Genomic DNA, 12,316 nt, shown 5'->3' with positions numbered 1-12,316 from the left:
TTTATAAGTTGAAATACTTTAAATTTATAATTAACTTGACACTAAAATAATTATAATATACAAATAAAAAACGAGTTTGTTCTCAATGCAAAATCCCACACAAAAATATTAAAGGAGGTAATTTTACTCCGACATACAGTAAAAGAAATAATCAAATTATAATAATCTCGAAAACGCCTGTCACAAACAATGCCAGAATACAATATACACTTCAGATTTTTTGTTCTCCTTGACAACGATATAAATCATATAATAAGTATGAGAGACTCGAAGCAATAGTTCCGGTCTCCAGAAACACCAACAAATACAATTAAATGTTTGTAAAAAGAATAATCACAAAAACAACTGAAATCAACACAAAAGTTGGTGTTCTCAAAGAGCAAAACCAGAAAACACAATCATGAAGGTGAGGAAAAGCGCGGCAATGAAGGATGCCACCACGGCTCCACTTACACGCTGGCAGAAATCGTTGAACTGCTGACAGATTGGGAGCCAATTCGCGTTTAAATTCCCGTTGTGAGCCAAGTACACTATTGATGTCGCTGCTGCAGCTGCTGCAGTAGTCAGTGCAACCATCACCTGTTCCATTCAATCAGTTTACATAAAAAATTAATCGTCAAAAAATTTATGGAAAAAATGATGATGTTCATGTTCTTACTGTGTCGCATATGATCAAGAAGAGCCTTGGTCTGGCTGCATGTGGACGCATAATACAGACGATGGAAAAGGGTACAGACAGGACCAGGTAGGCACTAACAACTGCATTACCAATTACGAAAAACCTGCAAGAAATGTAGACTAACATCACAAAATATGTTCCAATATTTAATTAATTACATCACTCAGATAAGTAATTTTGAGATATGATGTTTAGAGTATTAATGCTCACGTAAAGGCAGGTAGATCATCATAACTGGCCTGAAATTGAAGGAACTGAGTGAAGAAGGGAAGAGTTTGATCAGTTGTTCCCATAGTGATTGTTGCAGATAAAGCAGATATGAGGGCACCTAGCCTCAATACTAAATCAAATATTGCAATTCCTCTCTTGTACCCTGCCTTTTCTGCCTTACTTGGCCCTGAGCTGCGAGGGGCCGCAAACACTGAAGCTGCCATATGAGGAGCTTTACCTTTCTTCGCTCTTGTTAAGAATGGAGGTACCAAAAGAGGTGCCTTTCCTTTTTCTTCTTTGCTTGATAGTTCAATGTCGATTGCAGTAGATTCCTTGCCAACTGGGGTCGCCATAAGAGGCACTTTTCCATTTCGTTCTCTTTTGCTGCTTGAATCCCAAATGGCTTCCTCGTTCCTTATTGAATCACTAGTAGCTTTCTCGTTCTTATCTTCACTGCTCAAATTAAAAATGTTAGATGTTGTACCTTGATCATCTTTCTTCATAATATGCAGTGATGTGTGTGCCTGTATGTCAGTGAGGTTTTTTGCAGTTTTTCTTCGTTGAAAGCTTGTGTTTTGACATGCTTCATAGATTAACCTTATATATACCGAAGCTGAGGGGAGTTGGTTAATGATATGAGAAACTTCCTAGTTTAGAATAACAGAAAAGAAAGCTGCACCATATCAGATGGAGCAAGTGGAGCAGTTGCCATCTAAAAAATGTTCAAAAGCAAGTCAGAAGCTATATTGGGGCAGATACTAACATTTGGTTGGCCAATTGACTTCCTAAACAAAGATTTATGGTTATATATCTGTTCATATATATATTTTGGCAGTAAGACTTTAACTAAGAAGCCAACGTAGACATGGTTGTTCAATCTAATCCATTGATATCGGAAAATAAATTTGGATCTCAAAGCAAATAGGGAATTAACAGATTTTTTATTCCTCTGAAAATATCAACTACCAAGTGCACATACATAGATTCTGAAAATTTGTGGAGCGTATTGTAATGATATTCAATACATCATTTCAACAACTAAAATTTATACATTAAACTCAGTACAAGTGTCTGGAAAAAAGGGTACAATTGCCAGAAAAATACAACAGTTCATGCAGAACTGTGGGCCTGTGGCTCTAATTTCCATCCACGTGTTGCAAGTGCATTGATCACCTGACCTGCTGCATCTGCAGTGTCACTTAAAGGAACATAGCTCCACCTTTCAGAAACCTGGACAATTCCAAAATATTAGTAGAAGGTAAACCGATGTTTTAATGGTGCTATTGGATCGGATACTACTACAACAGAGGCACGTTTCTTTAGCCCTTTTCTGTTTAGTTAAGCCGCTTTTACTACTTTGTCAGCTATCCTCTTTCACCTGGTTACTTTGAAGATGAGTTTTGGTTTTAAAATTCCTTCCCCAAGCACTTTTTACAAAATTAAAATATACTTCACTACCTCTACTCCAAGATTCATCAACCATTTTAAAATAAAAATTAGATGAAGTAATTTTTCAAGTTCAACATATACATTACACGTTCATAAGGTATGACTCAATACTGTGAATTCTGTAAAATATCATATGTAATTTAATTTTAAGTAGTCATTTACCTTTTCAAAGTCAAATCATATTGCAACAGTGGGGGGTATAGTGACAAAAATTCATATAAAACACTTAAATGCCTCCCCGGTATGGGATCCTGATCCATATTAATATATCTACACACTTAAATATCTGTTCCCTTTCATCCCTTAAGTAGATATTAATAACTAAGCATCCTCAAACTTGCACAGGGGACAAAATGGAGGTGCAGAACACATCACACAAGAGTAACAACATCAACTTCTATAAGAATAAATTGGTGAAACTGCCTTTCAAAAAAATTCGGTGAAACTAGTCTCGTGGTACTTGTATGTTACAACAATTGAGGACTAGATGACATACATTTTCTTTGCCAGTGAAAGGTCGAACTGCTCCTCGTTCAAGCAGAGATTTCTGGAAATCAGCAAACTTCCATGTACATCGCTCTGATCCAATTACATACACAGGCTTCCTGCACAATGGTAAAACCGTAAAACAGATACCTTTAGTTAAAAGGGATAATAGAAAAAACAGGGATATCATATTAAGTAGTATGAGACTGACAATCATCAAGATGTAGCAGACATACCCTGTGCTACAAGCCTCACTTAACATACTGACTGAATCAGCAGTAATGACAAACGCATCAGCCCAAGCTAGATTCCCCATGTGTGGATTTGGGTCTAAGCATAATTGTGATAAATGAATGAATTTATATACAAAGTCATGTACGATTTCAGCATTATAATATCAAACAAGGACTTTATAAATAATAATAATAGTCATACCACTACCATCCCAGATGTGAACCTTAGGATTATTATGAAATGCTCGCAGTAAAATATCAGATATCTGTCAGAAACATCTATTAACAATTAAACACCCATAAAAAAATTGATCTATGGAAGTGCACTGAGAATATGTACCTTGATTGGAGTTCTTCTAGAAAAAGATATTCTCACACTTCCACAATTTGAAAGGATGTTCACTAGTGAGGCTGTCAACTGCTTGGCAAGGTCTGTGCCATACCGACAATGACCTAACAAAAGGGAAGTCAACAATGTTCATTACACTTGATCTACAACACAGATGTACAAGGTACTGGAGCATCATATAAAAGTACTCGAAGAGTGGGAGGAACGTCAGAGGGGTTAAGATCAACCTTAGGGTCCAGCCTAGTCCCTAATAACCAAAATTGTGGCCATAAAACATCTATTTCCGAAATGGCAATAAAAAATAAAATTTCAAAACAAAACAAGGAACATCTGATATTCTGAATGCATTCCATTAAAGAGCATGTTGGATATGCATTATATTCAAACATGAAAAAGACAATAAGTATGGGAAAAAAATCAGTTTTAGCTAGGTATCAAAATGTGCAAGCAGCTTAATTTTACTTCAGCATAAGAGAATAAAATGAGCAGCTACAGTAGATTATGGGTAGCAGATTTACTTGTAGGCCCTCCAATGTTAACCACAAGCAAAGGTTTCGGTAATGGTGCCAGTTTATCGTGCCAGGAAGAAGCAGCAATTTGCAAAGCAATTGGATCAGTTTGATGTAGAGCCCCCACTGTGAGGATCTGGAATTCAAATAAGCGAACTCTAATTTACCCTTTTCAACAAAGAGTGGATAAAGTTCACAATTTTTGGCGAAAAGGGAATGAAAAAAAAACGAGAGAAAATGAAAATAAGAAGCTCACCACATTCTTCCCAGGATGCTCCCGTGGAGTTATCCACCTACGAAGAAACCATGGAACTTGTTCTTGTGCTTGGGGATTCAATGGATAGTAATCATGCCGTGGAGTAATAACCAAATCAAACCTTTTGAGATTTGATCTAGGATGTTGTATCTAAAATGATAATGACAAAGGAAGATAGTTACTAATTTTCATTGCTAGGTACTACAAAAAAGAATTAGAACATGTAAAGTGATAGAACGAGAAGTCTAAAGAGCAAAACATAATGAAAATTGAAAGCACAAGTTAACAGTAATACATTAAATCATTGCTTCACTTAGAATATAGCGCTAACAAACAATTAATAAAAAGGTATTTTAAAGCACTTTTCATGGCAGACACCACTCTGATACTGTTCATCTGATAAGTAAAGACGAAAAAGAAAAAACACACTCAACCCTCAAACCTGAACAACAAAAACATGTTCTGGAGCTAACCGTTTAATGGAACTTGCAACAGGTATAGTATCCCGGCCAGATGCAACCACCAATAATGGCCCATTCCTTAAAAATAAAAGGTTAAAAGGTTAAATACCTGAAGATATGAAGAGAAGAAGATGTTCTATAATTGGATATAAAGGAAGGCCAAGGATGACTACAAAGAGTAATAGATGCAGATTCAATTGAATCAATATGTTAAAACACAAAACAAAAGCATAATTTTTGCAACTATCAACGTATAACATAAAGCCGAAATTTATATCTAGCACATCACAAAGCACTCCAGAAGCATAGATCTGAAAGGAAAAATCAGGCACGGTTCAAAGAGGGCAAGGTTCACAACTCTGGCTTCCGAAATTATTCTAAGCATTCCATATTTAACATAGCTCTTCCTTCAATGATTAGTTGTGTGTACTAGTGCATTAAACTAAATGTGGCTAAGCAAATTGTTCAACATGATAAGCTGATCTTAATCAAAGGATTCAACTTCAACAAAATTCAGAGTCATACTTCCTGCATGTTTCACGAGCTGAAATTGCTATCTGCTTTGCATCAGCTTCCGGAAAAAGGGAGGTGCCTGCACGATATATTGATAGTAGGCTTTAGTATTAGCTATCTTGCTTCCTTGTAGAGTTTCTAATCAAACTACACGAGGAAAGCATTCATACGTAATCATAATTTACGTCACAAATGTTATTTTTGTATAATTAATTATTAGCGCTTAAATCATCAAATTCACCTGCATTGTCAGCCGATGGCAACACCCGACTATTCCCATTGGCACCAACACGAAAAAATTCGTGTCCACTTATTTGTCTAAAAAAGTGATCGAGTTTTCTATGGAGAGGAACAGAAAGCCAGTGAAGACGTTCATTAATTCCTCCCTTCGGCCTCGTTACACGCTACATAAGATAAATATAAACAATGTTACATCAAATAATGTATGATGCCACTAGCGCTTCATTTTGTTCAAATAGAATGGAATTGTTTATACAATTAAAATTATGCAAAACAAAATTATTCATATATGATAATGACACAGTTTAGTAATTCAAGTTTCGTAACAAACACTTCGCCACGGTTTTAATTTTAAACATTAGCACGAATTATAAAATGATTTAATAAGAGTGAAATTAAAATTGAGAAGTGACTTACATAAAAAGAATGCGGGTGAGAGAAACCTAAAGCTCTAATTAAACCAATGCATTGATTTTCGGCTCCAGCGACGCCGTTTCCGATAATAGCCACCCGCTTGATGATGCTACTCCGCATTACAGCCTAGCTTAGCTTATGCTCCAACTGCTACCGCCGCTAAAAAAGATTTGGGTGAGAACCTGGGTTATGGGTTGGGGACTCCTTATTTGTTTCTTTGGGCCTTCTTAAAACATAAACCAGTTTTGGGCTTCAGAAAATACAGATGTGAGTGTAGTTTTTGACTCTTTGGAGAATTTTTAGTTTTTACCGTTAAACTTGAAGTTTACGGTATTTTTGAATTAGCTGAAAATGAATAGGATAAAATCTGACTTTTTAAATATCATATAATAATTAATATGAACATAAAAAATTGTAAGAATATTAAAAAAAAGTATAAGTCACTTGTTCTAGGTAAAAAACATGTATTTATTTATCGCGTGTATTTAATGTTAGGATTTGGTAAGTTTCGAATTTTAATGGTTTTGTTTGCGTTTCGTAACTTGAATCTGCTCTCACAAGATACCTACGTATCTTGGTGTATGCCAAGGATCAAGCCAAAACGTAGTTCTTGGTGATGCATGCCCTCGGGGCTATGGCAACGAGAGCTCGCCAAATTTGTAGTAACTTTCATGTCCTTCAAGTACTAAGTCTAAAATGTCGTTCTTGGTAATGGCCTCGTGGCTTGTAGGATGCCTTCGCGGTTTCGCGATACTTAGAGTTGTGCTCTAAAACGTGGTTTCATAATGGTGACGTATGGAACTCTTGTCCAAAAACGTTCTGCTGAAGTTGAAGGGGTAAGACCATTTATATAGACGTTGAGAGTTTAGGAATTAGGGCAGAATTGGGTGACTTGATGGGCAAGTCTCTACCTCAGATTGGACTTTGGAGTCCTAGAAAGTATGAATTGGTTTTCTTTTGAATTTAGGTTGCTTGGAGACTACTTCTTGTAGAAGTAATTATTTATTTTAACACATTTATTGGGCTGTTTAATTAGCCACTTTATTAATTACGAATTTAATAAATAATTAGGGTTTTGGGCCCCATTAATTGCGCTTTTCCCTTTGACCAAATCAGGTTTAATTAATGCGAATTAACTCCGCAATTAGGGTTATTTTTATTCCATATCATTTGCCCCCAACTTCTGGGAAACACACTCGATGTTTCGTAGAAGTTAAGTTACCTCTTTCCCTATCCGGGGTATCATCTTTTAGGGTAAAGTGTGGAGCGACCTACACATTCACAACGATTTGCCTTATCCGGGGCATCATGATATTTTCTAAAATTTGAATAATTTTCCCTATTCATTTTCGTACCTATTCCCATTTTTTGGTATTTTTTTCTTATTTTTCAGGGATTATCTCGCACTCACATGTATTTTTCCTCAATTTTTAGGAACTTTTCCGTACCTCTGGATAATTTTCCTAATATTTTAGAAATATTTTTGTACCTCCGGGTACATTTCGTAATATTTTCTAATATTTTAGGAATTTTATGTATCTTTCGGTAATTTTTATAATTTTTTCTAATATTTTAGGAATTTTTCTGTACCTTCGGGTAATTTTCCTAATATTTTAGAAATTTTTCCGTACCTCCGGATATTTTTCGTAATTTTTTCTAATATTTTAGGAATTTTTTCGTACTTCTGGGTTATTTTTCATAATTTTTCCTAATATTTTAGGAATTTTCCGTACCTCCGGGTAATTTTCCTGATAATTTACGAATTTTTTCGTACCTTCGGGTATTTTTCATATTTTTTTCTAATATTTTAGGAACTTTTTCATAACTCTGGGTATTTTTCGTAATTTTTTCTAATAATTTAGAAATTTCCGTACCCCCGGGTATTTTTTATAATTTTTCCTAATAATTTAGGAATTTTTTGGTACATCCGGGTATTTTTCATATTTTTTCTAATATTTTAGGAATTTTTCCGCAACTCTGGGTATTTTTCGTAATTTTTTCTAATAATTTAGGAATTTTTCTGTACTTTCGGGTAATTTTTCTAATAATTTAGGAATTTTTACGTACCTCCGGGTAATTTTTCTAATAATTTAGGATTTTTTTCGTACCTCCAGGTAATTTTCCTAATAATTTAGGAATTTTTCCGTATCTCCGGGTACTTTTTCATAATTTTACAAGGATTAATTTGTAAGTTTGCAAAATTCAGGGATGAAATTGTAATTTTTAAAATCATGGGTGTAAAATTTTCATTTTCAAACCTTCAGGGGCCATTGTGTGAGGTAAATCTCGGGTACCAAACAACAATTTGACCATTTAACTCCCCACCATTTCGATCTCACCTGATCGAATTATGCTCCAAATGCAGTTTGATCGTGGCGATTTCGATCAGCCTGTTGCTGGAGCAAGATCCTGGTCGAACGTAAACATTTTTTTTCCTTTTTTTCTTTTAGTTGATCCTTTTTTTAAAAAAAAAATTTACTGGAAAATAATAATATTTATTTTATTCAATATTTGAATAATATGAGCCCCATGTGAGGAGTGTCCTACCCGGATAATTTTTTTTATACGGTCCCTCCGGATAAAATATTTTTTGATAATGGTCGAAACCGGGTTAAAAATTCTCGAATAAAATTCAAGTCGGATAAAATTTTCCGAATAATAGCCAAACCAGGTTAAAAAATCTCAAATAAAATTAAACTCGGGTAAAATTTTCTGAATAATAGCCCAAACCGGTTTTAAAAATCTCAAATAAAATTCAACTCAGATTAAATTTCCCGAATAATAGCCCAAACAGGGTTAAAAATACTTGAATTAAATAAAATTCAGATATATTTTTATTTTATTTTATTTTTTTCGGAAATCCCACTTTGACCAGGATGCTGGCCGAATTATGGACTGATTTGTCCTGGTCGTGAGATTTTCGACTTGGATTTCATTCGGTCAGGATCCTGGTCAAACAATTCACAGTTTAGATCAGGAATCCTGGCCCCTTGGACCTAGATTTTGACCCCTGGCCGAAAGATTGAATATTTAGATCAAGAATCCTAACCCCTTGGATCAGGATTATGACCCCTGATCGAACGATTTACAATTTAGATCAGGAATCCTGGCCCCTTGGATCAGGATTCTGACCCCTGGTCGAATGATTCACAATTTAGATTAGGAATCCTGACCCCTTGGATCAGGATTCTGACCCCTGGTCGAATGATTCACACTTTAGATTAGGAATCCTGATCCCTTGGATCAGGATTTTGAACCCTGGTCGAATGATTCACAATTTAGATCAGGAATCCTAACCTTTGGATCAGGAATCCTCACCTTTGGATCAGGATTCTGACCCCTTGGACCCCGAATCCTAAATCTTTAGATCAGGAATCCCGAATTATGAGCTGCAAACCTTTCAACAACCATAACTTTTTGCTCGTTTTCTCGATTTGAGCCTATAATATATCAAATCAGAGCTTATTTCGGGCTCTAACTTTTAATAGCATTCTCCTCTTGCCACTTACAATCCTCGTTCCTTTAATCAAATAAAATCATGGCTCTACGAGCGTTTGTCTTCCTTCTCCTTGCCTTCAACTGGATGGAACGTGGCCTCTACGAGCCCTCCCCTATTTTTGTAGTTCGTCTGGATAAGTGCGTTGTCTTATTTGGATGCTCAATTTAATTAAACCCTCAGGTTTGAAGTGTGTCAAGTATAAATACCTCATTTTCTTTAAACATTTTCAAGCTTGTAGGAGCCTCATCCTAATTCTGTTCTTGACTAGATGCGGCCCTTCGAAACATGAGATTCGGCTTTCCTTTCTACCCAACTCCGGGTGGATTAATCTCTCTAAGGAGTAATGTCCATTGTCAACAAAATCATTCTTTTACTTCTTGCGTTATAAGAAACTTATTTATGACCCCTTAGATCAGGAATCCTGACCCCTTGGATCAGGATTCTGACCCCTGGTCGAACGATTCACAATTTAGATTAGGAATCCTGACCCCTTGGATCAGGATCCTGACCCCTGGTCGAATGATTCACACTTTAGATCAGGAATCCTGATCCCTTGGATCAGGATTCTAAACCCTGGTCAAACGATTCACAATTTAAATCAGGAATCCTGACCCTTGGATCAGGATTCTGACCCCTTGGACCCCAAATCCTAAATCTTTAGATCAGGAATCCCGAATTACGAGCTGCAAACCTTTCAACAGCCATAATTGTTTGCTCGTTTTCTCGATTTGAGCCTATAATATTTAAAATCAAAGCTTATTTCGGGCTCTAACTTTTAATAGCATTCTCCTCTTGCCACTTACAATCCTCGTTCCTTTAATTGAATCTACGAACGTGCCTTCAACTCGATGGAACGTGGCCTCTACGAGCCCTCCCCTATTTTTTTAGTTCGTCTGGATAAGTGCGTTGTCCTATTTGGATGCTCAATTTAATTAAACCCTCGGGTTTGAAGTGTGTCAAGTATAAATACCTCATTTTCTTTAAACGTTTTCAAGCTTGTATGAGCCTCATCCTAATTCTGTTCTTGAGTAGATGCGGCCCTTCGAAACATGGGATTCAGCTTTCCTTTTTTCCCAACTTCGGGTGCATTAATCTCTCTAAGGAGTAAAGTTCATTGTCAACAAAATCATTATTTTACTTCTTGTGTTATAAGAAACTTATTTCTGATCCTCAGCAATCCCGGTTTTGGCTTAATCAATTTAGAGCATGTGTCATGTCTTCTTCGTTCTTCTCGGACTCAAAAGCCTCGACCCTTGGCATGGAGTGATTCCAAAGGGTATCCCAACCTTATCCTTGTAGGTTAATAATAATGACGTAACTCCTGCATTTACTTTGTAAGTGGCATGATTCACCAATAATATGAGAAGTAGATAGTTCGCTGAAGCATTTCTCAAATATTCGATCCTCTTCTTCAGTCCATGAAGGACTATTCACATGGCCTCCTCGGCTTGCCTTTTCACTTTGGACAAGCATGAAGTAGGAATCACAGTTATTCTCCTCATAATTATTTGTTTATATTTTTTTTAAATCCTTGTTGTTGAGATGATGTTCATCATCCGTCATTGGGATTCACGAAAGTCCATATTTGTGTATCACACTTTCTCACGAAAATTTTGTCATTTGTTTGGTGGTTATCATAGCTATGTATTTAGCCTCAATCCACCTCATGAAGTAAGATTTGATTATTATCAAGAACTACCTTTGGGCGTTGGCTATGTGCATGTTTCGGACATCCATCATATTTTCTTCCCATTATCTTTGTCATTAGCCATCATCTCTGATCGATAGAATCAAAATAGGATACGTTTTGAGCGACATCCTTGCCCCCACGCGTAGCCCGCAGTTTTTCTCATGTACTTCCTTCAAGGCCAACTCTGTTTTTTGGGGTTTCAAGCATTTCAAGTAAGGAATCATGAACTACCTTTTCCATAAAGTCCTTGCAATCAGATTGAAACTTTAAAGCTTTTCCAGCATTTTTCACGTCCCATAGCATCGTCGGGTCATCGATTAGTTTCAGATTGAGTCTCCTAGGCAATAAGTCCTCACACATATCAACGCTATCGATTTTGTATAAGCTTTTGGGTCTTCGTGACTTAGAAGTAAAAACTTCCCGTGTAACTTTCTAGTTCCTAGGCAATGTCGTTCTATTTCCTAGGCAACGACTTTCATGTTTTCCTCCCTCGGGACGTAGCACTTATTAAATTGAGTCATGGCTTCACAAGTTTCTCATATTTTATTGTTGTCCCATGCTTTATTTTGAATTCTCCATTTACTTTGAGAAATCATCAATATTGAGTATTCGCAAACTTTTGAAGTTCTTGACCCTCGGGGTTTCAGCTGAGGCAATTATGGCCACCAAGGCCTCATACTTGTCTTCGTTGTTCGTCATTTGAGAAATCCAATATCAAGACAAATTCTATCATAGATCCATCATGATCTTGCACTACTTATTTTTGTTTTTGACGATCCATCAAAATATAGAACCGAATATCTCTTGAGTATCATGTTTTTCCTCTGTTTTCATGTTTCCTTGCCCTCATAGGGTATCTCTTCCTGCCCCCCCTGATTTCTTGGTTGTCAGTGGGGAATTCAACCATGAAGTCAGTCAAATCTTAAACCTTAAACATGGTTCATGTTTATACTGAATTCGTCATGCTCAATTGTCCACTTAAAACAACCTTCCACTAGCCTTAGGTCTGTGCATGTTGCCCCCCGGGGGTTAGTTTTTTAATATTACACACTTGGAAATACAATTTAATTTCCTCGCGTCATGGTCATGGCTAATGCAAACTTCTAAATACTGAAGTTATTCACACAAAACTTCACTGTTATAGTAGGTGGGTTGCTGAACCTCCATGTCTTTTCTCACATGGACAAATCTTAATTACTCAATTAAGTTTTCCATGTATAGATTCAGTAGTTCTTCAGGTGTTCCGGTCATCTGCTTCTTTAATTCCTCAAAGATTACCTTATTTTTACCAGTCCATGAAGAGTCCTTTACTTTCTTCAATGCCGTGA

General features: G+C 36.3%; 2 protein-coding genes across 2 annotated transcripts; both read right to left on the bottom strand.

Annotated features, from left to right (window-relative positions):
• Positions 1–180: 180 nt before the first annotated feature.
• On the bottom strand, positions 181–1,444 carry LOC141710616 (casparian strip membrane protein 1-like). Its single transcript, XM_074513181.1, has 3 exons — positions 890–1,444; positions 659–782; positions 181–579 (listed from the first exon to the last, which is right to left on the bottom strand). Exons 1-3 carry the CDS (start codon positions 1,390–1,392, stop codon positions 373–375), a joined length of 834 nt encoding a protein of 277 aa, XP_074369282.1. The 5' UTR covers positions 1,393–1,444; the 3' UTR covers positions 181–372.
• Positions 1,445–1,813: 369 nt separating this feature from the next.
• Positions 1,814–5,998, bottom strand: LOC141711872 (mitochondrial fission protein ELM1-like). The gene is made up of 11 exons (XM_074514568.1): positions 5,803–5,998; positions 5,387–5,549; positions 5,158–5,224; positions 4,614–4,710; positions 4,172–4,321; positions 3,925–4,051; positions 3,398–3,510; positions 3,260–3,323; positions 3,061–3,154; positions 2,835–2,943; positions 1,814–2,119 (listed from the first exon to the last, which is right to left on the bottom strand). Exons 1-11 carry the CDS (start codon positions 5,917–5,919, stop codon positions 2,000–2,002), a joined length of 1,221 nt encoding a protein of 406 aa, XP_074370669.1. The 5' UTR covers positions 5,920–5,998; the 3' UTR covers positions 1,814–1,999.
• Positions 5,999–12,316: the final 6,318 nt, after the last annotated feature.

Source organism: Apium graveolens, chromosome 3, assembly GCF_009905375.1.
Source record: "Apium graveolens cultivar Ventura chromosome 3, ASM990537v1, whole genome shotgun sequence".
In the NCBI taxonomy this organism is placed as follows: domain Eukaryota; kingdom Viridiplantae; phylum Streptophyta; class Magnoliopsida; order Apiales; family Apiaceae; genus Apium; species Apium graveolens.
This window is presented reverse-complemented; position numbering and strand designations above follow the sequence as displayed.

Bases quoted from the DNA above. Each gene is read 5' to 3' on its own strand.
- LOC141710616 (XM_074513181.1), bottom strand. From the start codon at position 1,392: ATGAAGAAAGATGATCAAGGTACAACATCTAACATTTTTAATTTGAGC. The intron at 783-889 runs GTGAGCATTAAT...CATTTCTTGCAG, and splicing joins GATGATCTACCTGCCTTTAC to GTTTTTCGTAATTGGTAATG. The intron at 580-658 runs GTAAGAACATGA...TGAATGGAACAG, and splicing joins TCTTGATCATATGCGACACA to GTGATGGTTGCACTGACTAC.
- LOC141711872 (XM_074514568.1), bottom strand. From the start codon at position 5,919: ATGCGGAGTAGCATCATCAAGCGGGTGGCTATTATCGGAAACGGCGTC. The intron at 4,052-4,171 runs GTGAGCTTCTTA...TTTGAATTCCAG, and splicing joins AGCATCCTGGGAAGAATGTG to ATCCTCACAGTGGGGGCTCT. The intron at 3,511-3,924 runs GTAAATCTGCTA...CCCTTTTGTTAG, and splicing joins TAACATTGGAGGGCCTACAA to GTCATTGTCGGTATGGCACA.